General features: G+C 49.8%; 2 protein-coding genes across 5 annotated transcripts; one reads left to right on the top strand and one right to left on the bottom strand.

Moving 5' to 3' along the window:
- Positions 1-269: 269 nt before the first annotated feature.
- On the bottom strand, positions 270-27,330 carry LOC134010901 (dedicator of cytokinesis protein 7-like). Its single transcript, XM_062450227.1, has 49 exons — positions 27,176-27,330; positions 24,539-24,626; positions 23,841-24,016; positions 23,602-23,670; positions 23,334-23,460; positions 22,871-23,083; positions 22,514-22,599; positions 22,335-22,401; positions 21,889-22,038; positions 19,536-19,616; positions 18,789-18,945; positions 18,529-18,659; positions 18,261-18,354; positions 17,965-18,127; positions 12,743-12,860; positions 11,945-12,015; positions 11,691-11,829; positions 11,484-11,585; positions 11,269-11,355; positions 10,917-11,148; positions 10,647-10,811; positions 10,264-10,439; positions 9,534-9,635; positions 9,070-9,153; positions 8,581-8,676; positions 8,299-8,439; positions 7,922-8,035; positions 7,526-7,696; positions 7,244-7,383; positions 6,630-6,799; positions 6,321-6,472; positions 5,671-5,853; positions 5,365-5,491; positions 5,143-5,227; positions 4,860-4,956; positions 4,632-4,766; positions 4,297-4,449; positions 3,998-4,156; positions 3,575-3,868; positions 3,317-3,460; positions 3,077-3,208; positions 2,890-2,904; positions 2,338-2,463; positions 2,144-2,233; positions 1,808-2,044; positions 1,547-1,690; positions 1,304-1,410; positions 1,028-1,201; positions 270-470 (listed from the first exon to the last, which is right to left on the bottom strand). The coding sequence occupies exons 1-49, from the start codon at positions 27,226-27,228 to the stop codon at positions 428-430; spliced, it is 6,360 nt and encodes a 2,119-aa protein (XP_062306211.1). The 5' UTR covers positions 27,229-27,330; the 3' UTR covers positions 270-427.
- Positions 15,448-17,343, top strand: angptl8 (angiopoietin like 8). Of its 4 annotated transcripts, none has more exons than XM_062483069.1 (4): positions 15,448-15,899; positions 16,452-16,646; positions 16,735-16,857; positions 16,959-17,343. In XM_062483069.1, the coding sequence occupies exons 1-4, from the start codon at positions 15,594-15,596 to the stop codon at positions 17,010-17,012; spliced, it is 678 nt and encodes a 225-aa protein (XP_062339053.1). In that variant the 5' UTR covers positions 15,448-15,593; the 3' UTR covers positions 17,013-17,343. The 4 variants fall into 4 exon arrangements, with proteins under 4 accessions (XP_062339053.1, XP_062339063.1, XP_062339074.1 ...); XM_062483079.1 differs by having other exon boundaries at positions 15,449-15,899; positions 16,954-17,339; XM_062483090.1 differs by having other exon boundaries at positions 15,455-15,899; positions 16,452-16,601; positions 16,959-17,328.
- Positions 27,331-27,887: the final 557 nt, after the last annotated feature.

Raw genomic sequence — 27,887 nt, 5'->3', positions numbered from 1 at the left:
ACAGGGGGGCTCAGTCCTTGTCCAGAATGAAGAGACTTCTCTTGAAAGAGACTCGAAATGCTCAAGAACCAGAACCATGCTTGCAATGACTATGTTTACTGTGCTGATAGACTTCCAGTATAAACAGTGGGAGTGTTTTCTGTAGAAGTGTGAGAGACAGGGTAGAAGGAGTAATGGGGGAAAGATGGTTCAGGGTGGGAAGCAAATGAATAGGAAGGGCTAGAGGTTGGATAGCATGACCTGTGGTGTGTGTGTGTGTGTGTGTGTGTGTGTGTGTGTGTGTGTGTGTGTGTGTGGGGAGTGCAAGCTAGAGATGGGACAGGATGGCAAGTGTGTTTTAGTTAGTTGGTGTGTGAGGGTGGGGAAACACAGACTAGAATAAAGCTCTCAAGGCCTTCATTTCTTGTCTTCGGAAGTCTGCCTTGCTTCAACAGTCCACTCTGCGAAGACTGGACCTGCTGTAAGAATTCCTGTTCCCCCCCAACAAACAAAAAAGAACTCTTACTTTTCTGCAGAAGCATTTCAAATGTTACAGATGAAGAGAGAGAGGTTTCAGAAAGGGTAAGACCTGTGCTCTGGCAACAGGTGATACAAAAGTTCTGGTTTCAATAAAAAAAAAATTGCAGCTTCCCAACAATAACATAAGTCATGCAGCTGGCTCCAAGAAATATGTAATAAAACAACAAACTATGTGCTGATACTTTCCATAACAAATCAGGCAGTCCCCCCCCCCCCCCCCCCAGTAGCTTCATTGCATGCGTCAAGTGATGACATTTTGGGGTTTTCCATCAATTTAGTTTGGATGTATGTGGGCATTTGGTGGAGTTCTTGTAGTGTTTGTGAGTGATGTGGTTCGCAGAGATGTGTTAAGTTGAATCAGCTTGAAACGTGTGACTTCAGGCAGTAAAAGTACAGAGTCCAGTTACCATTGTGTGTTGACTAAGCCTCGGTGCTGGGTTGAATTGGATGAGCTTATACCGAGTGTGTGAGTGCGTCTCTGTGTGTGTGAGAGAGAGGCTCGTGTTACCGTTGTGTTTGCGTGGTCTGAGCTGGCAGTGTTCTGTAGAGTTGGGGGATCTTGCGGTTGATGAGGGGGCCGAGAGACTCTTTCAGTTTATGGTAGTTCCTCTCTAGCTCCCTGTGGTATTCCTTCTGATCCGGTCCGATCAGAGCCTTGTTCTTCCTCAGGGCATCCTCACACCTGCGTGAGGTGAGACCCAGAGAGTCAAGGCTGGTTCCCCCCCCCCACCCCCACGGGCAGACTACGACAGTCCACTGTCTGGAGTCTGGAACACGTCCTTACCTCTTAGTGAAGTCTTTAAAGCAGAGGCGCAGCTTGTTGTGATGGCGAAACAACTTCGGGTCATCGGGAATGTCGGAGAGAAAGACCTGCGCCACCTCCAGAGGGCCCTGCCAAGGAGGAGAGCCGTGACAAGCGCGCTCAGACATGTTTACACACGCGCGCAGACTTCCACTCAGACACATAAACACTGGCTGCAATCGCCCTGCGTGTGCAGGGCCGGGGCCGGCTAAGTACTAGCTGTACCTGATTGACCGTGGTGCCCACGCACCCCTGCAGCACCATCTGGAGCATCTTGGCGTCTGCCGGGTCCTGGTGGGTGGCGAAGGCCAGCTCCTGGGTCTTCTTCTGCATGTCCTCTATGGCCACCTCCATGGGCACCAGAATGATCTGAAAGACGAGGGACCACAACAGGACAATCATTCTCGGTCCGAGATGCCGCGCCCCTTAAGGGTGGGCCGACGCGTCGCGACCAGACTGGCGCACGCGGAAGGGGGGCCCGCGCACCTCCTCCTTGTGGATGACGTTGATGCGGGTCTTGATGTAGGGGAAGGCGTGCGAGGTGGTGAGGATGGTCTTGCGCTTGTACTGCTCATGCAGGTCGCCGTGCGCGCGCCCGTCCAGGGTGAAGGGGGTGCAGTACATGAAGGTGCGCAGGTTGTAGTTCTTGTCGAAGTAGGTGATCCTCTCCTTCAGCTCGTAGGTGTCGAAGTAGGGCTCCACATACGTGATTTGCAGGTAGGCCTGGAAGACCAACGTACGCACTCAAGTTAGCAACGAGGACTGTCGGGAGGATTGCGAGTTTAGACGTGGCCCTCTAAGCTACTCGTCGGTTGGTCTGACCTTGTTGGGGTCCATCTTATTCTTGTCCACGTGGTTCGAGTCCTTGATTATCTCCACCAACTCATCCCCGAATCGCTCAGAGTAGAATTCCTAAACGCCAGATCAATGAGAACCAGTCAGCTCCACCCGTACATGGCACCACTCCACCATTCAGACACACACACACACACACACACACAACGACGTTGACGTGCCTCCAGTCTGTAGGAGATCTCGGCCAGCTTGGTAATAGACGGCTCTTTGTACACAAACTCCTGCTCATCCAGGTCTCCGAATCTGCAGCCGTAGAAGCCCACCCGGAAGTAGGTTCCAAACATCCTCTGCGTCCTGCGGGAACAGAGGGGGTGTGGGAGGATGAAGAGACGAGAAAAAAAACAAAACAAAAACAACAACAAAAACAACCACCCCAGATCATTTTCAGAGCTGGTGCTGAGCTGGCCTAAATAGACATGTTACAACATTTAAAACCAGCTGCAACCGCAGCCACCATTAAGGAGGCCCATGGGAATTGAGTCTGAGTTGAGCAATGGTTCTACACTGTGTGCTTGTAAGTGAGGGAAAGTTTGAGGGCACAAATGAGGTCTGAATTAGGTTTGGGGTTTTATATTGTTTCACTCACCGGTTAAACACCATCCAGAGAGGACAAGAAAGGCAGGATGTAGGAATAATTGAGAAAGAGAGGAAAGAAAATGTTATCGTCTGAAAGAAAACGGCCAAAGTAGTCACAAACACAAATTGTTTCTTACCTCCCATCCAGAACTCTGAGGGGAAAAACAAACAAAATCTCTCGGTTAAACGGTACGCATTGTTGGTTCATTTCTAGCAGAAGTGAATGTAGTGGTGGCATATCAATCTCTAATGTCAGATTTACAGTAATACAGTGCAGCTTGTGGGGGGGGGGGGGCATGTCACTGCCAGAGGCTGACAGCACACCTGGTTGTAGACTTTATTAAAGGCGTCCTGCAGCTTGCCGTGGACCGTGGCCAGCTTCTTGAAGTCCCGGTTGGCCTCGTGGACGGGCAGCAGGATCTTATAGACCTCATTGATGGCCTCATACATGGCAGCCTGTGGAACAGACACCACATGGTCATGTTATGATCTTGCGGTGAGTTTAACTACAGACAGGCCTTGTTTACTAGGAGGGTGTGTGGAGGGGTGGGGGGTGAGCTGTACCATATTGAAAGAAGCAGCCGCTTGCTCCAGGAGTCCCACCAGGCCAGACTCGCTGAAGTACTTCCCCGCACAGATGCCCTCCTCCTCTGGGGACAGGATGTCATCCGACACGGCGGATTCCTCCAGTACGTTCGACGAGATGTTCTACATGTGTCGTGTGGTACATATTGTCAGGAAAACTTGCATCAGGACAAGCACGCAAGTCCGTTCTCAATGACATGCACGGTGACATCACACACACACGCGCGCGCGACCGACCTGGAAGGTGACGCAGCCGATGGGCAGGTAGCGGCAGTCCTCCAGCATGTTGAGGTACTCTGCCACCAGGGCGGCGCTGTGCACCAGGCAGTGGGCTGCCTCGGCGTGGTTGGACCTCTCCGAGTGCTTCCCCGCCATGTTCTGGAGCCAGGTGAGACGCAGGTCCGGAGAGTTCTGGTAGCCCTTGGCGATGCGGTACATCAGGTCAATGAGCATCTCCGGGTCCTGCTGATGTTCCTTCATCTTGACGGTGTCGGTTAGGATCATGTGTAGGTTGAACACGAGGTCCTGGACCTGAAGTGACAACACACAAACGGAAGGAGAGGAGAGATGTTGATGCCGTAGGGCAAAAAAAATAAAAATACAACAAAAGTGCTGGTCAGCGTTCCTTCTCCAGGTGGAAAGAGGAAGGGGGGTTCCTGCCTGTTCTGGGAAGGGCGTGTCACGGAGCTCCAGGTCGTCCTCGGCGTACGTCAGGATGGTCTTCAGGGAGTGCCGAAGGTGCTCCTCGTTGAAGTTCTGAGACGTCCCCACCAGGGACGACAGGGACATGGTCACCTGCATCTTCACCCTGGCGAAGTTCTGCCCCAAACCCAGATCAAAAGATCATTATTCATCTCACCGTGGCTTCACACACGGGCATTGTTGAGTTTCGCGTGCCGTTTTTTCTTTTAGTATTTGTTTTTTTTCCCTTCCAGTAAGTAGGTGTGGTTCAGGCTCACATTGCCAATCTCAAAGTTCTGCCTCATGAGGAGGTAGAGGGAGGCGGACGCATGGCTCCTGACGGCGCCCACGCTGCTGCCGCAGTGACGCAGGAGACGCAGACACAGGTCTGCACACAGCTCAGTGTCCTCCTCAAACAGCATCTCTGGAAACTGCGCACACACACACAGACACACACACAGACAGACAGACACACAGACACACAATTAATCAGCTTTGTACAGCCTAGAAGCATCTGCTGACAAATAATGTGCCGCAAAATCGAAAGGAATTCTAGACGTGACTTACAGCCAACCACATGCACAGCCACACACACACGCGCGCACGCACACACCTTGAAGACGAGGGCCCTCTGTGTAGTGAAGCAGTGTTGCAGGAAGAGGGCGCTCTGGCTTCCTGCCATGCTGTGCAGGAGGACGCGGAGCACCCCGCCCAACACGCTCTCCTTCAGCTCCGACACCAGCACCGTCTGAAACACACACACACACCACTGCTGTCACGAACCAGGAAGGAGAAAGAATGACTGGCGCATGAGCGGGGGGGGGGGGAGGTCTCCTTGTACCTTGACTATGATTTCCAGCGTGTCCAGTACTACCAGGGACGCTTCAGTTGCCAGGTTACCATCCACCACCGACTCCTGTTCCACCTCAGACTTGGTCCTGTCAGAACACAACTCGTCACTCGCACAAATAGAGGAACCTACAAGTACACCCTCTCAAACAGAAACAGCCAGCAGAGCGCAGAAATGCAAAGCAAACTTGCAATACGGGGTGAGAAACCGTCATTCGAGTGTGTATTTAAAGCGAGCGGTTTCGCTTGGCGCCCATGTAAACGAGGAGACCTACTTATCGACTCGGTCTGTGTTCTGTTTCCAGTGAGTGACGTTCTTCCTCCATCGGACGTTCTCCTGGCTGCCGTACGGACTCCTCTCTGGAGACAAACACACTGAAACTTCAGTCACCACACACACACACCTCCTTCTCCCAACATTCCTCCAAATGAATACATAAAACGTGAACAGATAGTCTTTTCTACAGTCTTTTTTTTCTGTGTTCCCTGGCTGGCACCTCGGCTGCGTCGGACCATCTCCTGGCGGGCTCCGATGGTCCCCAGGATGGCCTCCTCCAGACGTGCCTTCATGTCCTGAGACTTCTTAAACGTCAGACTGTTGATCCTCTCCAGGGCCTTCTTCCCCTAAAAACCCCACCAATCACAGAGCAGGAACACAATCGCCATGCGAATCAGAAAGCGGCAGGTAAAAAAAATAATAATAATGCGTCGCTGATAAATATGGCGCCGTCAGTGTGGGTCAGCCGCGCTGCGCGACAGGTGGGCGTGCGAGGGGGGGCCAGAGCGAGGGGAAGGGGGGTTACCTTGTACTCGAAGCAGGACACGGAGAGGTGCAGCAGGTCCAGGAGCCGGTTGATCTGGAGGACGGACAGGTCGGACACCCAGCGCTCCAGAAGGCCCGCGTCGGCGTTCTTCAGCACCCACAGGAAACACACCAGCAGGGTTCTGCTGCACTCGGCAGACAGGGTGCTGCCCTGGCGGCCGGCCTGACAGGGACACACACACACACACACAGCCAGGCTTATATCAAGATCCACTCCCACAGCCTTTGCACGCAGTAGCGGGCGAGTGTTTGTGAAAACAGGGACGTGGCACCTCGAGAGCCACCTGCAGGCGCAGAGGTGTAGCGGAATGGAAGGCACATTCCTTGGAAAAAGAACATGCTGTTCTAATGTTTGGTTCCCCGTGATATCACTATGGAATGACTCCTGCATGTGCACGAGGACATATTTCATTCAGCATCCAACTAAGGGTGTCCAATTTGAATAGCCTTTTTTTGAAATTTGCTTGCATTTAAACCTTATTTTTCTTGACCCCCCAGTTAATATCTGACTGGAAGATCGGAAGGCGTTTAGACATCTGACCAGTGTGTGCGCAGCGCAGAGGGAGCGTGTTTTGACATCTGACGTGCGTGCGTGCGTGGGCAGCGCAGAGGGAGCGTGTTTTGTCTTACCACTGTGGGCAGGGCGAACGGGTTCGCTTTGGCATGAGGCAACGGGGATCCAGCGATCGCCATGGCAACAGACTGACTGATGGTGTTGCCGTTGTCGGGGTCGCCGTCGTCGGCCAGGGCGGGGGCGTGGCGCGTACGAACAGGCGAGGTGTCTGCACGTGCACAGACGCCGTGTCGAGAGACGCGCGCACACACACACACAAACAGAAAAGCATTGCTACCTCGACTTTGGAGTTTATAAAACACACAAGACATTCTACGACCCCGATATCTCAACCTAGATGGCGCCGGACCGGTGGTCGCCCTGACCTGTGAAGTCATAAAGCTGTGGCAGAGTCTCCATGATGATGGGGATGAGGGGCAGGTAGAGCTGGGCTACGTGGCCGCGGACCTGGGGGTCCACGTAGCGGTGGTCTGCGTCGTGGCTGCACAGCAGGGAGTGGACCGCACTGATGGCTTTCTTGTGCAGGAAAAACACCCTGCGGAACAAGGGCCGCGTCAACACCCGGGGGGTTAGGGGCTAGTGCGTGTGGGTTAGGGGCTAGTGTGTGTGGGTGGGTGTGGGTTAGGGGCTAGTGTGTGTGGGTGGGTGTGGGTTAGGGGCTAGTGTGTGTGGGCGGGTGTGGGTTAGGGGCTAGTGTGTGTGGGCGGGTGTGGGTTAGGGGCTAGTGTGTGTGGGTTAGGGGCTAGTGTGTGTGGGTTAGGGGCTAGTGTGTGTGGGCGGGTGTGGGTTAGGGGCTAGTGTGTGTGGGTTAGGGGCTAGTGTGTGTGGGCGGGTGTGGGTTAGGGGCTAGTGTGTGTGGGTGGGTGGGTTAGGGGCTAGTGTTTGTGGGTGTGTGTGGGTTAGGGGCTAGTGTGTGGGTGTGGGTTAGGGGCTAGTGTGTGTGGGCATGTGTGGGCGTGCGTGCACGGTCAAGCCTCACCCCTCTCCGTCGGGCTCCAGGATGAGGGACAGCTCGCTGAGCAGCAGGCCCGACAGGAAGTGCTGCTGGCGGAAGGGGACGGAGAGCTCAAACATGCTGGCCACACCCTGGTCCTGCACCATGTTGGAGAACGCTGAACTCTGGGGAGAGAAGAAGAAGCAGGGGAGAGGAGGACGGGAGGCTGGGGGTCAACGACATCCCAAATCAAGAGGAAATCTCCACTCCATTGGATTCGCTGTTGGTAAACTGTTGTGAAGTGACTGGAGGGTGCAGTTCCAGCACCTGGGAGGTGGTGGAGGAGGTGGAGGGGGAGGGCGAGGCGGGGGGGCTGACGGTGGAGCAGGGCAGGTTCAGGGTGACGTAGTGCTCGTGGCTGCACACGATGCGGCAGAAGTCCATCCTTAGAGCGGTCAAAGTGCTGGGGTTCTGGGCTGTGTGGAGCTTGTTGGCAATCTGGGACACACACACACACACACACACACACAGAGTACACACATATTGGCACACAAACACAGACACAATTGTTTGAGAAAGGACCAAATAGAGATCGACATCTGAAAATGGTTTCATGGGGAAAGCAGACTGTTATTGCTGGAACCTGTTTGTAGTAGAAGCGGATGAGGTTGTTAGTACTGTACCTGTTTGTAGTAGAAGCGGATGAGTTTGTTAGTACTGTACCTGTTTGTAGTAGGTGCGGATGAGGTTGAAGACAAAGCCTCGGTCCATGAGGGACAACAGGTCATTCAGGAAGAAGGCCAGACTGCAGTTTAACCTCTCCACAAGCTCCACATCCTGTTATAGAGAAAGAGGATGGGGGGGGGTGGTATAACGTGAGAAATTGATATAAAACGTGAAAAAGACGAGGAAAGACACAGAGGAGTGTCAGATATACAGTTACGCAATAATAACGAGGATAATAAAACATATTTGTATCGTTCAAAGTCATATCCGTTGTACTTACTTTTAAAACAACGCACAAGTATGAAATGAACTAACCACACAAGGAAAGGAGGTCGCGAGTAAAAGGATTCGAGATGGGTCGGTGTATTTAGTACCTTGTGGTACCGGCTGGCGATATCTGCACTGATGGCACAAACTAGCGCGGCGATGTCGTCCACAAAACGGTCTGGGAAACGCTGCCTCCTGGGAAGGCCCATCCGAGAGGACAGGAACAGGTGGTGGGTCATGCTCTTCACCTGGGAGGAGGGGGGGGGGCGGGAGAGCGGTGCCGTCACCACACGGTCACACTGAACGCAGGGCAGAACGCAGGCCCACCCTGACAGGTGCAAGGACTCGTGTCGGTGCTTTTCTCCAGGGGCCCCCCGGGAGAGACGTACCATGAGCTGGAAGAAGAACCAGGCCTGCTGCAGTGCCGCCTCCCTCACAGTGCTGGTGCTCACCACCCACTGCAGGGCCAGCTCCTCGTGGAGCAGCTGGAGCACAGGCCAGGACAGGAACCCCAGGCAGAGAGGGGAAACAACCGACAAGTCAGCAAAGAGAACCACATATCTCGCAAATGCACAAAAAGGTGGTGTGGGGACGAAGCTGAGCCTGCGAGATCTATGGAGATATGTGTCGTGTGGGAGTGCGAGCTCCTTAAGGCTGACTCCTGATACAGGCCTCTGACCTCTGGTGACTGTGTCAACGCTCACAGGAACAGGTTCTCGCACAAACACATCTGGTTTTATACGGTGGCTCAACTGTGACACGCACAGACACAGCTTAGTGGTGGGTGAGGATGGGCATGATAAGAAGAGTTTGGAATGTGGACAATGAGTGAAGTGGTCGAACGTTCGTTTTGTTTTTGTGTGTTGGACTGTTGTTACCTTCTTGGCAATCTGCCTAGTGGGAGCGGAGCAGAAGGAGGAGCTGTCCAGATAGGCCGACATGCGACAGCCTCGCTCGCTCGTCTGAGATGGGAGTGATGGTGCCATGGCGACACGCAGATGAGAAGGTGGGGTGATAAGACATGACGGGAGCAATGAGAAGACCGGTCGGGTTCTGAAAGCTCCCCGAGCTGAACTTGACCGTGACAGCATAAACCCCCGGATGAATGAGACAGACCCATGTGCATGGAAAGAATGGTCTAGCTGAAGGAAGGGGGAAAGCTGGGCGAGTCTGATTGGACAGCAGAATGGATGGACACACACACACACAAACAAACGGATGCAGTCCCCTGTGAGCGGAGGGAGACGAGGGTGAGTTGGGTGGGGACGGGGTGTCGGATGTGACATTCGGGGACGTGGACGAGGAGGAGGAGAAGAGGGGATTAGAGGGAGGGCGTAGGCACCTGCTTGAGCTCACAGCTGGAGTTGGGGTTCCGACGGAGCACGGCTCTGGAGCCCCCGGGGGCATAAGCAGAGTTTACCCAGGAGTGGGAACGGTCTATCCCCTGGCATCCCCACACAGGCAGGCAAGAGGCAGGGACCGGGGGGGAGGTGGGTGAGGGAGGGAGGAGGAGGAGGGAGGGGGAGGAGGGAGGGGTTAGGAAGGGAGATGGAGGGGGGGGTTTAGGAGGGGAAGATTAGGGAGGATACAAGGGCAGATTAGACAGGAGTGAGGGGGGGGGGAGAGGAAGGAGGGGGAGGGGGGTGTCGAGGGACAGAAGACAAGGGGACAGAGGCACAGCATAATTGCATAATTGGCGTCGGCAGTTGGAATCAACAGAGTTCCCCTGCAAACCACAGGCATGCACACCAACATCCAGTACAGCACACAGGCGCCTCACTGGAGACCACCAGGGGGGGGGAGGGAGGGACACACACACACACGCTAATGGCGCCTTCATTAGCAGGACAGGAAACACACAACAGTAATTGTCCATGGGAAGAGACTGCGGTTTCCGTCCCTAACTACAGGCGAAGCACAGGAACAACTCAGAGCCGTAGAAGGAGCTACACATAAACATAATGCAGTATATACTAGAACAAATCAAATAAAAATAGTATTCAAAAATAGTATTCATCGCTGCGAGGAAACACAGGAAGTCCTGGGTCCCGCGGACACGTCGTGAGGCTGACCTTGCTGCCTATGATCCTCTGGACCTCCTCGTCAGGGGAGGCGGGCGAGGAGGCCAGGTCGGGGTTGGAGTTGCTGATGCTCTTGGAGCGGGACAGGTGCAGGCTGCTGGGGCGCGCCGTCGCCCTCGACAACGTGGCGTAGTGGATTGGAAGCTCGTAGGCCGGGGATCCTGCTGCTGAGGAGAAAGAAGGTGTGGCTATCTGTTAAAACGTGGTCCTGGGAGTCACCACGGCAACGGATGCCAACGCCCTTATCGACAGAGATCTCTGCTAAATGCAGGATAGTGATAATGGATCTCTCTGCTAAAGTGGAGAGCCATCTCCCAGCCCTGTGGGGGCTGACTCCCCAGGGGTCTTGGCTGTGGGGCCCAGGGATCACTCACCAGCAGGGGGCATGGCTGGCTCGGTGCTGGGCAGGTGGAAGCAGTAGTGGATGTAGGACATCAGCAGGTTGTTGCGGCCGTGCTGGTCCTGGTTCCCCTCCAGGTTCTTATGGATCTGGTTGACCAGCAGGGCCATGGCCTCGAAGGCCGCCCGGCCCAGGTTCACTGAGACGGAACGGGGAAGAGCGGAGCGTGAGGCCTCAGCGCGAGGAGGAGGAGGGGGGCGAGGTCAACAAAATGGCCGCCTGGAAGCCCGGGGGGCCGTCTCACCTATCTGGCCGGCGATGACGGGCGGGTGCACGATGAGCAGGATGAGCTTGCTGAGCAGCTGGTGCAGGAAGCGCACGCAGGTGTCCAGGAGCGCCCCGCGCAGGGCCGAGATGCTGGCCTTCAGCTCCCCCTCCACGTTGGCCTCGCTGATGATCACGTCCTTCAGGCGGAAGGGGAACGAGTACTCCTCCAGGACGTACGCCAGCGTGAAGAACTTGTCCAGGTGAGGGTCCTGCCGACACAGACACACGCGCCCGTGTTTAGGAGGTGTGACGAGAGGCTGAATTAGCAAGGAAGAAAGGGTGTGTGTGTGTGTGTGTGTGGGGGGGGGTGAGGTGTGTCGCGCTCGGACCTGAGTGTGAACTGACGATGCAGCCGTCACCTCCACGTTAAACACCCCTTTGTGGTTGTCCACCCACTTCATGCCTGGAAGCTGCACCTGGAACGAGAGACATGGGGTACGTCAACCACCCTGACCACGACACACGCAGTCACAGACACGCACACAGTCTCACACAAACACACAGTCACAGACATACACAAACACACAGTCACAGACACACTTACATCTGGTGTGAGGACGGAGTAGCTGGGGGGCAGCTTCTCCACAGACACAGGGAGACTAAAGGATCCGGTCCGAAGGCGGCCATGTTGCATGAGAGGGATCCACTGTGGAGAGCAGATGGCAGCAGGACCTCAGATCTCTGGCCACACGAGCCGTCATGGCATGGCAGTGCGGCTGTGATCGTGGCCTTCCTAGCATGCTGTACTCACGGTGTATCCCACTGGGGTCTCCAGGGGCGTGTTCTGCTTGGGCTGGCAGCTGATGTGATAGAAGGTGAAAAGCAGGTGGTGGTTATCCGTCAGGTTGGCGGGAATCTTCATCTTGACCTCCTCGTAGAACTCTGGAGACCTTGGGAGGGGCGAGGGAGGGACGGAGGGAGAGAGAGGCAGGGAGGTGAGAGGCGGTGGAAAGAGGATGAAGAGGATCTGTATGTGACGAAAGAACGAGGTGGGAGTGGGAATACTTGTTATGGTAGATGACCGGAGTGTAGGCCTCTTTTATGAACTCTGCACAGCTGGACTTGCCGAAGATGACCTGTTTGAGTGAGAAAAGATACGCTTTCATGACGTCAAATGTGTTTTTTGCTTTCGTTTCAGCAGCAGGGGGTGCACTTGAAATCACACTGTGTTTCTCCGCATCACAAGCAGATCTGATCTCAAGGATAAGTTAGTCAAAACATGAGTCAAGCATGATGTAATCTACTGGCAAAACATGTTTATGGCATGTCATTGTCTTGTTTGTAAAAATACATGTCAAGAACAACCTAGTCACTTTTGAGATGCATTTTGTGTTAAGCAATTACACTAAGTAACTGTCCATGTGTATTTTAATTTATGAATGTTTTATTTTATTTTTGTTATTTAAATTGATTGGACTGCTCATTTGGTAATCCACCTCCCTGTTAGGAATTGGAGGCTAGTGACAGTTGCACAGATTATAATTAGGTCAGTTTCTACCTCAATCAGATTAAGAAATGTCATCCCCCTTTGTCTGAACTGCACTCAAAAACATCACGCAGGTAAAACATATATCAACTTATCAGACATACTGTATTTTCCAAGAAACTAAGACCACAATGATCCTAATGTAACACAGCTGTGCACACAATAGACATTCTTGTGTGTGTGTGTGGGGGGGGGGGGACCTTGTCAAACAACGAAACCTTAGCTTTCATAGCCCGAGGCCGGTCTTTGTGGGGGGAGATGCCATTGTCATGAGGACACTGCAGTCTCCTGGCGTGCGATTGGTCGGAGCCACTCACCGACATGGCCTGGCTGGGGTCCTCTCCTGCCATGAACTGGACCTTCACAGCGATGTTCCTGACAGAGCCCTGCCGACTGCTGAAGTTCAGACTCTGGGGGTACACATACAGCAGGTTCCTGCAGACGACAAAGGAGTGGAGGAAGAGGGGGAGGAAGGGAGGACACAGAGGAGGAAAAGAGAAAGGGAGGCGGAGGTGAATTTCAATGCAATGACAGAATAGCGATGGGATATGAGGTCAAGGCATTCCATTTTCAGCTCGTCTACAGTGTGCCTGCCCATGTATTTACAGCCAAACACATTTTCCAGCCTCGCCTGTGAAATATCCAACAGAGGGTTGCTGAGGGTTTAAAACAGTTAGGCAGTCCAAATAAATAAATAAAAGCCTTAATGAGAGCCAATTTTATGCAAAGTAAATCAAACGAGTGAAGCGAGGAAAAAGAGAGAGGTTGTGAGAATCCATGTGTGTTCTGAGTAAACATGAGTGGTAACGGACACGGCAACCCCACTGTCAATCATGTACAGATATACAGTTAGGTCCATAAATATTTGGACATTGACACAATTTTCATCATTTTATCTCTGTATACCACCACAATGGATTTGAAATGAAACAATCAAGATGTGCTTTAAGTGCAGACTTTCAGCTTTAATTTCAGGGTATTTACATCCAAATCAGGTGAACGGTGTAGGAATTACAACACATTTTATATGTGGCCCCCCCTTTTTTAAGGGACCAAAAGTAATTGGACAATTGGCTGCTCAGCTGTTCCATGGCCAGGTGTATGTTATTCCCTCATGGGAGTTCGTTATTTCATTGACAAGGAGCAGATAAAAGGTCTAGAGTTCATTTCAAGTATGGTATTTGTGTTTGGAATCTGTTGCTGTCAACTCTCAATATGAAGTCCAAAGAGCTGTCACCATCAGTGAAGCAAGCCATCGTTAGGCTGAAAAATCAAAACAAACCTATCAGAGAGATAGCAAAAACATTAGGTGTGGCTCAATCAACTGTTTGGTACATTCTTAAAAAGAAAGAACGCACTGGTGAGCTCAGCAACACCAAAAGACCCGGAAGACCACGGAAAACAACTGTGGTGGATGACAGAAGAATTATTTCCCTGGTGAAGAAAAACCCCTTCACAACAGTTGGCCAGATCAAGAACACTCTCCAGGAGGTAGGCGTATCTGTGTCAAAGTCAACAATTAAGAGAAGACTTCACCAGAGTAAATACAGAGGGTTCACCACAAGATGTAAACCATTGGTGAGTCTCAAAAACAGGAAGACCAGATTAGAGTTTGCCAAAAAACAGCTAAAAGAGCCTGTACAGTTCTGGAACAACATCCTATGGACAGATGAGATCAAGATCAACTTGTACCAGAATGATGGGAAGAGAAGAGTATGGAGAAGGGAAGGAACTGCTCATGATCCAAAGCATACCACCTCATCAGTGAAGCATGGTGGAGGTAGTGTTATGGCGTGGGCATGTATGGCTGCCAATGGAACTGGTTCCCTTGTATTTATCGATGATGTGACTGCTGACAAAAGCAGTAGGATGAATTCTGAAGTGTTTCTGGCAATATTATCTGCTCAGATTCAGCCAAATGCTTCAGAACTCATAGGACGGCGCTTCACAGTGCAGATGGACAATGACCCGAAGCATACTGCGAAAGCAACCAAAGAGTTTTTTAAGGCAAAGAAGTGGAATGTTCTGCAATGGCCAAGTCAATCACCTGACCTAAATCCAATTGAGCATGCATTTCACTTGCTAAAGACAAAACTGAAGGGAAAATGCCCCAAGAACAAGCAGGAACTGAAGACAGTTGCAGTAGAGGCCTGGCAGAGCATCACCAGGGACGAAACCCAGCGTCTGGTGATGTCTATGGGTTCCAGACTACAGGCTGTCATTGACTGCAAAGGATTTGCAACCAAGTATTAAAAGTGACAATTAGATTTATGATTATGTTGGTCCCTTAAAAAGGGGGGGTCCACATATCAAATGTGTTGTAATTCCTACACCGTTCACCTGATTTGGATGTAAATACCCTGAAATTAAAGCTGAAAGTCTGCACTTAAAGCACATCTTGATTGTTTCATTTCAAATCCATTGTGGTGGTATACAGAGCCAAAATTATGAAAATTGTGTCAATGTCCAAATATTTATGGACCTAACTGTATGCAGTGTACACAGACTGTGAGAGAACAGGCAGACCCAACAGTCTGACCAAAACAGCAGGGGACTATCGAATTAATCTGTCTGTGTTGTGTGAAAAGGCCATCTGTCAATCTGCTGGACTGTCCTTAACACAGCCTAGAGAGTTTGACCCGTGCATGAGGTCACTTGCATAGGTGTGAGTGACCTGGAAACCACTCCCAAGTCAAACACAAGAAGAGTCACCGACGTGCACATTTTACAACCTCCGATTTGATTCAGTTGCTGATAATCCACCATCAAGAATCTCTCAACACAAAGAATTGATCCTCAGACTTGCTATAATGGATGGTGACATATAGATACAACAGCGTGAGAAGAAACGGTACGGGGCAAACGGTATTTAGAGCCCAAGGATTGAACAATTTCAGGGGTTGAGCAAAACTTCAAGGTCGTTCGGACTAAGGCCACTGGGCTGCTCTCTGATTGGCCCATTGCTGAGCAAATATTTCACAGCGATGTTGCACACCTACTCTATAATCCAATATAAATGACAGTCACACAAACACGCAAACGTCACTTCTGAGAAAGGCTCCACCATAAACTATTAGGGGGACTGAGGGGGGAACTGAGAATTGGATTTTGGACATATTGATTCTCAGACAGAACCTCGGTCGGTCTCTCATTAGTAATCTTTCCAGGATGAGGGTGACCCTGTGCCTGCTGTGCGTGTCGGCGTGCCTGACCGGCCCCCTCGCCGCCCCCCTCGCCGCGCCCAGGAAGGCGGAGGCCGCGGCGGCCTCGCAGGATGAGGTGAGCGTGCTGATGTACGGCGTGCTCCAGTTCAGCCAGTCCTTCCACGAAATCTACCAGAGCACTGAGGCCAAGATCGCCCGCATCACCGAATCCCTGAGGAGCCACGAGCTGGCGCTGCGCGGGCTGAGCCAGGACGCCGTGCAGGCGGCCGGGCGGGAGGTCCACATCAGAGGGGCTCTCGGGCTGCTGGAGGTGAGGAAAAACACCCCCTTCCTCCTCCCCCCCTCAACACTCTCCTCACCGTTATCTGAGAACCTGTCTGGTTAATGGAGATGAATGGTTGACTTGTTTTAATAGCAATATTCGGGCCTTGCTATCAAGTCGTGGATGTGGGTGGATTTGCTGTGCTGAAGCTGAGAGATGGTATGCCAGGTAGCTGAAATCCCAGTCAGATAAGCTTCTGTTGTTGTGGCCAGGAGACGAGCCGAGCAGCGGAACAGACATAACAAAGCTGCAGCCCTTTCTTCCTTTGCCAAATGTGAAGGAAACAGCCAACGCTTTAGAAACGCATTACAAACAGTGCGTGGGAGTAAAGCATACCTGTTTTAGCGTACCCATCGGGCAAAGTTACCGTTAAAACGCTCTGGGATAGATGCTATTTTAAGAATATAGGAAGGTGTGTGAAAAGCCATTGAACAGCAAGTATGTGTTGAGGTGCGGTCAGCTACCAGCTGGTCGGAGCCCAGTGTGTGGGGAAGGGGGGGGGGAGAGGAGGAAAGAGCTGACAGATGCTCTCTTTGACAGGCCCAGATGGCTGAGCTGTACACTCAAGCTGAGCAGACCAAGAGCAAGTTGGCCCACGTGGAACAGGAGGAAGAGGAGCTGAAGAAGAAGGTGGCCAACCTCGAGACCAACTTGAAGAACTCCACCCTGATCCGGCTTCAGGAACTACAGGTACCCCCAGGGTGCATCTCCCTCGACCGCACGCAGGCACCCACGGTACCTGCCGCCTTGCAACTCGGGTGTCGTTCCGGAGGTACGGTATTTGTTTCAAACTAAAAGAAGACACTTTTCATGTCTTGTTTAGGAGAGGGCCGTCAATCACTCGGCTCTTCTGAAGACCTTGGAGAAGTGGAACAAGAGACAGAGACAGAACCTGGAGCTTCAGAACAGGAAGCTGACCAGGCTGCAGAGGGCCGTGGCGGCTAAGGTTGGTCTCTACGTCCCAAACGCTCGCTTCGTGCATTAACGATCCACAGCGGCTGAGGGCTTGAGCGAATCAATCGTGTTGTTGTTCTCGTTGCAGAGCAGGGCCAGGATTTAGCCCTTCCGGAGTCTACATCACCTGGGGGATCGTTCAACTGACACAAGGTCTTCCTGCCTGAGTAGAACACGGTCTCCATTTCGCACCAACAGAAACAGCGGGCAACACTCCCTAGTATACACATCCTGTCAACTCAAACAGCCACGCTGAAAGCAATAAACAAAAACTCATGAGAACGAATAACTCATTGTATTTATATTAGTGCTGTCAAACGATTAAAATATTTAAATCACGATTAATCGCATTAATGTCATATTTTTATCTATTCTAAATGTCCCTTGATTTCTTTTTGTCCCATTATTTTTTCTCATTTTAATGCTCTTATCAACATGGAAAAATGGATCGGATCGCTTGGTGCAAATGTTTTTTTTTTTATATTGAAAACAACATTGCAATCGCCTGGCTTTGACGAGGGGGCGGAGAATTCACATCAGTTGTGTGCTTGGCCATCAAGTGGTATTTCAGACTGGACGTGCTGCGATGATAGCTTGAGTTCACACAACGACAAAACACACAGATCACTTTGGTCTTGTCAATAGAACCATTTGGCAACTTTTTTAAAGTAAACTTTCCATTCAGAATATTATTGGCATTCATTTCGGCATCTCGCGCTCGCCATCCACTCAAAATGTAACTTTAGCCTACTACTCTTTAGCCGGCTCGCAAGCCCAAACAAGTGTGTGCGGCATGCCTGTTGTTTTGTTTCTGGTCTAGCTATATCCGGTGTGGTGTTGTAGTTTTTCTAACGTCAGTAGCTGTTGCAACAGCATGTGAATAAAACTACAAAGTTTGCTAGGCCAAAAATAACATTAATCTCGCGATAAAAAACTGTACGCCGTTGAAATGGGTTTGCGTTAACTACGTTAATAAAGCGTTTAACTGATGACGTGAATAAAGTTGGATGTCTATGTTATGAGTGCGTGGATTCATCGCGACCGCCTGTTTTTTGGGGGGGGAATGTCTGCCGGTAGGTGTGTGTGAGTGTGCGCTGACCTGTATGTGGTGTGGGGGGTGTAGACATAGCGAGCGGGGAACTCCAGCACCTCCTTGGTGGGGCGCACCCGGAGGTCGGGGTAGGGCTTGACGTGGAGCAGTTCAGGGGACAGACAGTAGTGAGGAGAGTCAGGGGCCGGGGAGATGTCGATCTTCAACTGGGCTGCGGACACACAGCAGGGGGCACACGCAGGGACCAGAGTTACACTCACGAGGGTGGACGTCATGGCGATGCATTTAAGATGTGTCCTCAGTATACGTATACGTGTGTGTGTGTGAATGTGTGTTACTCTAACCTGTAACAGGCCTCAGTCTACGGAGAACCGACGACGGTCTGCGCATGTCTGCCAGGAACTTGTAGAGATCCTCGTCACTCAGCCTATCTCCCTCCTACACACACACACACACACACACACACACACAGCAGATTATCACAAAAACGGAGAAACTTACACAAACCCTGTGACATAGCACTCACACGCATAGTTCTGCTACATCAACAAACATCCCCATTTACATCGAAAACACACAAACACACACACACTAAGACAGACCCTAACTAACCTGCTTAAAGAAGTTTGTGACTGTGAGGGTGGCTGGACGGAAGGTGGCAAAGTTACACATATCATCTCCCACACTCATCCGCTCGAATCCCTTCTTTTTTCTCTCGTTCCACGTGCCATGGCCTTTGCGTTCTGACAGGAAGGGAAGAGAGCACATTGCCTTTCAGAATCTTGGGGAACACTCCAGCCACAAAGCTGAATTTCACTCAGTGCAGGGTTTGACTCCCATCCTTCATGGTGATACGATGGCCGGATGAGTACCCGAGTCGGAGTCCGGGTCGGAGCGGTCCAGCCCGCCCACGCTGCTGACGATGTTCAGGAGGTGGATGGCGGTCCAGGCGAAGGGCATGTGGAAGCACCCCAGACGGCCGCAGAACTGCTCCGCCTGCGAACGCAGCTTCTCCAGCTTCTCCTTGTGCTGGAGAGAGGTAGACATAGAGAGAGACAGAGACACACAGAGAGAGAGAGAGAGAGAGAGAGAGAGAGAGAGAGAGAGAGAGAGAGAGAGAGAGAGAGAGAGAGAGAGAGAGAGAGAGAGAGAGAGAGAGGTAGACAGAGAGAGAGAGACAGAGAGAGGTAGACAGAGAGAGAGGAAGGAGAGAGAGAGAGGAAGGAAGGAGAGAGAGAGAGGAAGGAGAGAGAGAGAGATAGAAGAGAGAGGGAGGTAGGAGAGAGACAGAGAGGTAAGAGAGAGACAGAGGTAGGAGAGAGAGAGAGAGAGGTAGGAGAGAGAGAGGTAGGAGAGAGAGAGGTAGGAGAGAGAGAGAGAGAGAGAGAACAGACAAGGTTAGAAAAGCGGAGAAAAAGCCTTCGGGGATTTCAACCTAGGCCCTGACGGAGCTGAATTATAGATTTGAATTAACACTACCGGGTTGCAGGATGTTGATCTATCAAATAAAGAATTGCAAATATTGCAGCTGTCGAGACAGAATTGAGAAATGCTTATGATTGCACAGCAGCACGTGTATTATCCCTCTTTACTCACATACAGGCAGTTAGGAACTTTACCTTGGATGAATCTGACTCCTTCATGACCATATAGGGCTCACAGCATTCCCCAATGTCACCCTGCTGAAGGACTTTCTCCAGCTGAAACATACAATAAAAGCAATACATGTACTGTATTACAAGTATATTGTATAACTTGAAATTATAGTTATGATGACTAGAGATGTATAATTGATACAGATATTGATACCCAAGCATGCATATACAGTTAGGTCCATAAATATTTGGACATTGACACAATTTTCATCATTTTGGCTCTGTATACCACCACAATGGATTTGAAATGAAACAATCAAGATGTGCTTTAAGTGCAATTTAATTTCAAGGTATTTACATCCAAATCAGGTGAACGGTGTAGGAATTACAACACATTTTATATGTGGCCCCCCCCTTTTTAAGGGACCAAAAATAATTGGACAAACTAACATAATCATAAATCTAATTGTCACTTTTAATACTTGGTTGCAAATCCTTTGCAGTCAATGACAGCCTGAAGTCTGGAACCCATAGACATCACCAGACGCTGGGTTTCGTCCCTGGTGATGCTCTGCCAGGCCTCTACTGCAACTGTCTTCAGTTCCTGCTTGTTCTTGGGGCATTTTCCCTTCAGTTTTGTCTTTAGCAAGTGAAATGCATGCTCAATTGGATTTAGGTCAGGTGATTGACTTGGCCATTGCAGAACATTCCACTTCTTTGCCTTAAAAAACTCTTTGGTTGCTTTCGCAGTATGCTTCGGGTCATTGTCCATCTGCACTGTGAAGCGCCGTCCTATGAGTTCTGAAGCATTTGGCTGAATCTGAGCAGATAATATTGCCAGAAACACTTCAGAATTCATCCTACTGCTTTTGTCAGCAGTCACATCATCGATAAATACAAGGGAACCAGTTCCATTGGCAGCCATACATGCCCACGCCATAACACTACCTCCACCATGCTTCACTGATGAGGTGGTATGCTTTGGATCATGAGCAGTTCCTTCCCTTCTCCATACTCTTCTCTTCCCATCATTCGGGTACAAGTTGATCTTGGTCTCATCTGTCCATAGGATGTTGTTCCAGAACTGTACAGGGTCTTTTAGATGTTTTTTGGCAAACTCTAATCTGGTCTTCCTGTTTTTGAGACTCACCAATGGTTTACATCTTGTGGTGAACCCTCTGTATTTACTCTGGTGAAGTCTTCTCTTAATTGTTGACTTTGACACAGATACGCCTACCTCCTGGAGAGTGTTCTTGATCTGGCCAACTGTTGTGAAGGGGTTTTTCTTCACCAGGGAAATAATTCTTCTGTCATCCACCACAGTTGTTTTCCGTGGTCTTCCGGGTCTTTTGGTGTTGCTGAGCTCACCAGTGCGTTCTTTCTTTTTAAGAATGTACCAAACAGTTGATTTGGCCACACCTAATGTTTTTGCTATCTCTCTGATAGGTTTGTTTTGATTTTACAGCCTAACGATGGCTTGCTTCACTGATGGTGACAGCTCTTTGGACTTCATATTGAGAGTTGACAGCAACAGATTCCAAACACAAATACCATACTTGAAATGAACTCTAGACCTTTTATCTGCTCCTTGTCAATGAAATAACGAACTCCCATGAAGGAATAACATACACCTGGCCATGGAACAGCCAATTGTCCAATTACTTTTGGTCCCTTAAAAAGGGGGGGGGCACATATCAAATGTGTTGTAATTCCTACACCGTTCACCTGATTTGGATGTAAATACCCTGAAATTAAAGCTGAAAGTCTGCACTTAAAGCATATCTTGATTGTTTCATTTCAAATCCATTGTGGTGGTATACAGAGCCAAAATGATGAAAATTGTGTCAATGTCCAAATATTTATGGACCTAACTGTAGCTATTGGATTTTTTTTTTTTTTTTTTTCTCATAAGTCCAAATTGTCAACTAATGTGTCATTGAACTTTACTATTTGGTCAGACAATATTGACTTCATAGAAAGTCAAGAACTGATCAATTTGTTTTTGGCCATGTTAAATGATTCAGTATTGCAAATGAGCTTGGCATCATTCTGTTGGTGTTACAGTCAGGCCAGGATTCACAGTTCAAGGTTAAAGCCAATGTCTGCAAGAGATAATGACAATATTTACCAGAACTGTTTAATAAGAAAAAGTAAGAGCTGTGTAAACTAGATGGATCCAAAACAATTGTGGGGAACCTCATAAGAGTGTTATAGTGAGTAATATCGTGATTTGTTTTTAATAAGTCCTGAAATCACAGGAACTGAGGCTATCAAAAGTCTGTTTTGATGCAGGTAACACAGGGGGGGAGGTCCTGAGAGAATCATTTCTCAGGTTGCATCTGGACTTATGGAGTCAGTCGTTCAGTGCTGATTGTACCTTGATGACCAGGAAGATGTCTGCGGAGGGGTAGGTGATGGAGAAGATGGCGGAGCGGGCCAGGGTTGAGATGGCCGTGTGAGGCGTGTGCGGCTTCAGCAGGGTCTTCATCTGGTCTGAGTTCAGGTCAAAGTGGAAGTCCTCTGAGATCTGGGGAAGACAGGCACATCATGATACGGGGCAGCGAGGGAGGGGGGGGGGGGGGGGGGGGGAGCGAGTCGATCAGAGGAAATGGAAGTCAAGGGATTTGAATTCTGTTTTGAAGGGGGGGGGGGGGGAGATTCAAACCACAAGACACTCAAGAGTAGAGTAATATAATCAGTCAGCCATGAGCAAAGCTTCACTGTGGCAACATGACTGGTCATGTGTATTAGATAAACACAGTCCCTACATTCGGTCTGCCCTGCGCTTGAAGATAACATCGTGTATAAAATCAGGATGGCTACCTTTTTCTTTTCCTTGACATCGTACAGAGCAAGGGTCCCAAATATCGGCTCGATTTCTATTTCAAATCTGAAAGCAAGTAGCAGGACACAATGTTATTGGGTGATCGAGGCATGTGTGACTGGGATCACTGAGGGGACCAGATGAAGGGCTTCAGCGGTGAGTGAGGGATGGTACTCACTTCAGGGACAGACACTTGACCATGATTCGCTGCCCACAGTGTTCCTTGGGCACCTCGGGAACAGAGCATCGCTCCACAGCCTCGTCCTGCCTCCCAGACACGGCCGTGAGAACACAAACACCCGTGTTTGAACAGGCACCATGGCAACAGGGACACAGACACAGCGTGTGTGTGTGTGTGTGCGCAGAGATATAAAAGAAGAGGGGGAGAGAAGGGGGGAGAGAGAGGAAGTGAGAAAGATGTAGAGGTAGGCGATAACATTCAGGCCGTTCCCAAGTCCAGACTTCTACAGCTCATTCATGAGGAGTCCTTGTGAAACACGAGCTCTTAGAAATCTCTTCTTCCCTGTCGCCTGACCTCGTCCGGAGGAGGGTAGAGCCCCAGCAGGTCAGGATGGCGCCCCTGTAGGCGAGCCTCGGCGTTGCGGCGGTCCATGTCCTCGGCAGCTGCCCGCTCCAGTACGGAAGGCAGCAGGGCATCAGGAGAGGAGTTCTTCAGGTCAAAGATGCTAGAGGCCCAGCTCCCCCGCGGTGTGTCGTCCAGAGACACGGACCGCCTCTTCGCGTCATCCTGACAGACACACACACGCACACAAAACGAGAGAGAGTTTGACCTTTGCAAGAACAAGGTACCATTTCAGAGTTCCTATGCTACGAATTTGCAGACGACAACATCTCCTGTCGTAAGCTTAAACGACTGAAGGGGAGAGTGTGTGGCCCTATTCACTGCACATTCCATATGATTAGTCCAGTAACCACAACACATTCCACAGAGGCGGACTTTCCCCCACGAGGCTCCTCTGGCGCCTCGGGACAGCTACCTGGTCATCCTGGCGCTCAGCGGCAGCCGTCTGGTCCAGCTCGAAGGTCTGCTTGACCAGGCCTCTCTGCCTCTCTCTCTGTCGTTCAGAGTTGTGGGGCGAGTGTGCAGTGCTGTAGCGCTGATACCTGCAAGCGCGAAAGCAGACACAACGCTCAGGGGGTAATCTCGAGCGACTCAACTCGCTCCAAGACCACCACGGAACAAACACTGGGGAACCCTAAGCGTGACAAGAGAAGCATATTGGACAACATGGTGACATTGCTCACTTTCTCTGGATAATCAGCCAGTCATCCGTGTAGACTGCCAAGGCATCTCTCACTCTGGGGTCCAGCGTGCTGCGCAGAAAAGCACATCCATTATGTAGAATGTCATCCATATTGATAGAGGCAGAGAACTTCTCTAAGTATGGTAAGTGGCCTGTAATGCTGTTTATTTAGTGCGCCGAGATGTGCTTTGGCGAGTGTGTGTGTGTGTGTGTGTGTGTGTGTGTGTGCGTGCATCTTACTCCTCCTCAGGCAGAGGGGGCTCCAGTGTAGTACACTCTCTCTCCTGCAGGAGGAGCTCCAGGTCATCTTGGGGGAACTCCATCAGCTGCCTCAGAGGCCCAGACTCCGCTCCCGGGGGGTGGCTGCTCACATACTCCTCAAAGTCCAAAGGCTCCACCACCTCTGTCAGGGGCACCTGCCGAGAGTCAGCAAGCTACTATGAGACGTTTTTCTAACAGGACACCGGCAACGTGGAAGGAGAATGGGCCGGAGAGACAGGGAAGAGGAATGATCGGCCCTTGATTGCTCCTCTCTACTGTTATACTCTGGAGGGAGGATTTACATTTACATGTAGTCATTTAGCAGACGCTCTTATCCAGAGCGACTTGCAAGTACAGGGACATTCCCCCCGAGGCAAGTAGGGTGAAGTGGACCCAAGGACACAACGTCATTTGGCACGGCCGGGAATTGAACTGGCAACCTTCATATTACTAGCCCGACTCCCTCACCGCTCAGCCATCTGACTCTCTTATGGCACTTCATTGAAACTGATATCACTGATTGTGGTCGATTCTTCAGGAGTGACTTGCGACTTCTCGTTGATGGGGGAGAAGAAGAAAAACAAAAAACACCTCCCCTTCCACCCTCATCTGTGCCACAGTGTGACACCAGTGCAGATTTGTATGGTTCACATTGACCAGCACACAGTCGAACTCACAGGCTGATGGGCTCCGGGTCGCTTTTTGCACAGCTGAGGGGAGCCGTAATCTCTGGACACCTGCTTCCTCACCTCCGCCGCCACGGTCCTGAGACACAAAATGCAATTTGGACACGTGTCATCGAGTACATTAAGAGATGGGGACAGATGACCGGAGGCTGTGAACGTAGGCAGTTTTATACACACTTTTATTATCAGGCAGAAGATAATAATAAGGTAACTGACAGACTAAAGTTGGGTCAGTGATCTTGATAGAATCCAATGCAGGAAAATACAGCCTCTCAACCAATTAAGTAAGACCGACACTGTATGAGTGTGTGTGTGTGTCTATGTGTTTGTGAGTCCATGTGCGGGCCTACATGTGCCCGTATGCAATTATAGACTTTCAGGCTCTTTTCCAAATCGTGAATCAAAGAAATAACTCCCGCAATGTCCCAAAAATCTAATTGCCTCTTCACCATCATGCATATTCAAATTATGAAGCTTAATTTGGATTCTCTGCAGACCCAAGTCAGACGGCATAGATGAATGAATTAATCATACCCTGAAAACAAACTCAGAGACACTATGCTGAAAAGGTTTTCAAACTGAGAGAGGCCACTTGTGTTCAGAACCATTAATAAAGGACTTTCATAAGACTCCGGAAAAAATAAAACGACATTTCCATGAACTCTCTTCCACTGTCTCCAGCAGCTGGTACCAGTAGCAGTGCTGAAAGCCAGCAGCTGTTGTGAATAGCTTTCAAGCCAGATTTCTCAGAGAAGTGGCAGACCAGCAGACTGCCGAGCCAGGCACAGAGCCATAACTCGAACCGTGGCCTTTACGGAGCAACAGTTAGGAAGGCTTACAGAGGGACAAAACCACATACACGCAGAATCCTCTCAGAGAGAACATGCAGCTGCTCTTCCAGAAACTCAAAACGGGCCATTTCTTCATTTTTTCTTTTGCGTACCCACGCAGGCTTCCCCTACCCCTTGTCACGGTCCCAATATTGTTATTTTTGTATGCATAGCGAGCATTCAAGCCACACATTTATACTAAAGAAAATCACAACAAAACAACTAAAAGGCTCCCTACAACACTTCCCATATCTCTCATATTACAAGTCACAGAATCTTTCTGGCAGGGAACGTGTGGCTGTAGGTTCCACAAATTATGTACAGTAGCATCAGAGCATCTTATACTGATACATCATATCAGTATAAGCCTACAAGTCGGCCTCCCCACATCCAACTAGTATTTAACACAGGAAAAGGGGAAGCTTGCTACTCCAAGGGCAATAACCGGAACACCAATTCACGCCCTTTTCCTGTATCCTGAGCAGAAACAATAGTCTAAGTCCCAGTGAGGAGAAGGCTGAACTAAGGACTAAAGCAGAAGGGAGTGTGGATGTTTTTTTTATATATAAAGGGATCCTGCAACCTATGCACGTTTGCAAACAAAACATATTTGTTTAGTCTTGACTGCTGAGCCAACTAAAAATGATATCATAGCGCTGTTCCCCATTTATAAACATGTTACAGAGGAACCATTGCAGAGATATTGCCTACTGATGTCTATAAGATCCTGGTATGGGCATGTCCTGTTGTTTACGGCTTGCGTGCCTGCCCGCTCAGATCACAAGACGTCTGTTAGATTAGCAGTATGTTAGTGCACCTGCATGCTGTAATGCTGATACAGTTTATCTCGAATGCTCTCATGTTCTCAGTTCCTTCTTGGAGCTAAACACTGCACAAATGAATGCAGGAGCCTCTGGGGTCACCGGGATTGTCTTAAGGCAAGGCACTGATTAGCCAGGATATAAACACATGTTGACTGGAGGTCCTGAGCATTTAGCAATACGTAGAATTAAATTGCTTTAGTCTTACTGGCGTCTACGTTTCTTAAACGTTACATTCAGATCTACATGCACACTCTGTGAGTGTTAAAAATCATGAGCGAGTTTGACACTGGATGATTTGTATGCAATCACTTAGCTACTTTATGTATTCAGTCAGCCACTTTAAGGAGTCTGATGCATTAGCACCGGAAATGATTATTCCCATTTCCATTTCTCAGAAACAGTTAAAATCTGAGTAGATTAATATCACCACACACGGGAGGGGATCGATATGTGACTTAAGCGACCGGAGCTGACAACAATGGCATGCGTTAAGTTGTGTAGCTAGCACTGCAAGTGCAAGAATGTGACAACCACCACCTATCGTCTGTATATCAACTTCCAGTTTGGTTGTAAGTGGTTTGGGATGCAACATTTCGTAATTTATCTAAATTGTATTAGTGCACCGACAATTAGGGTTTGTGGCCCTAAATCCCATTTAGTAAAGCTAGCTAGAAAGCTAATCTGGTTGGCTAGCTATTTAGCAAGTGCAATGCCAATGGCTCATTACACTAAGATTGGGAACAACGCATTTTGTTTTATTAAACGAATTCAATGTCAGCTAACGTTATCATAGCTTCATTTGAAGTGCACGCGGAACAATTAAAAAGACTAATCTTTCGGTCTCAGTCTGCCGCGGTTTATTGTCAGTGATATCCCTAATCCTAAAATGCTGCCGAATCTGTCTCCCAGATACTCGAATTCAAATCATCCGATATGCGGCACACATGAGACGAAGTTAAAAAGAGGTTTCTCACCTATTAATTTTGTGTGCAAATGCCCTCCTTTCGTTGGTTGAACTTGATGCCATTTTGAATGTCCATGTAAGAGAACTCTTCTGAACTCTCCTTTCTGTTGTCTGCTGCAGTATATAGCTTACTTCGATACTGTTGTGTCTTATCCCAGCTTCCTTGTCCCACAATTGGGTTGCCTGTTCCTCCTAGTGGCTGGGAGCAGAAGGGAAGGGTGTAGTAGGATTGGTCGGCAGTTACTACAGTTCTGCATTCATACTTCTCAACGGACCGGTTTCGGTAACACAGCCACACACCCAATGGCCCATATCTGTGTAAGGTTTAGGGTTGCACAGGTTTCAATTCTGTATGAAATCGGAACTCTTGTATTGCCATGCCAATCTACTTCACATAGCCTAACTTCGATATACAGTATATTTACTAAACAAAGGTTTAGCCCAAACCCTATGATTTTGCAGGATTTAAGGTAATTAAGGCACCAGATTTATGTAGTAGGCCTAATACTGAAATCATTGTTCGTAGCCAACGTCTTGCAGTTCCTGCGCCCACATGATTTGTAATATTTTAAGCAGTGAGTTGAAGTGAAAAATAAACATGTGGAAAATGTAATAAAATATCGTGTTTGTGTATACAAATATATATATATTGCCGTACGGAGCCCTTCATCTCTCAGTTTTGCAACCTTGGATATATTGTTTGTTTGTTTCATTTTTATTTA

This window comes from Osmerus eperlanus, chromosome 2 (assembly GCF_963692335.1).
Source record: "Osmerus eperlanus chromosome 2, fOsmEpe2.1, whole genome shotgun sequence".
NCBI classification, from domain to species: Eukaryota; Metazoa; Chordata; class Actinopteri; order Osmeriformes; family Osmeridae; genus Osmerus; species Osmerus eperlanus.
The sequence above is the reverse complement of the archived record's forward strand: the minus strand, read 5'-3'. Positions and strand labels throughout refer to the sequence as shown.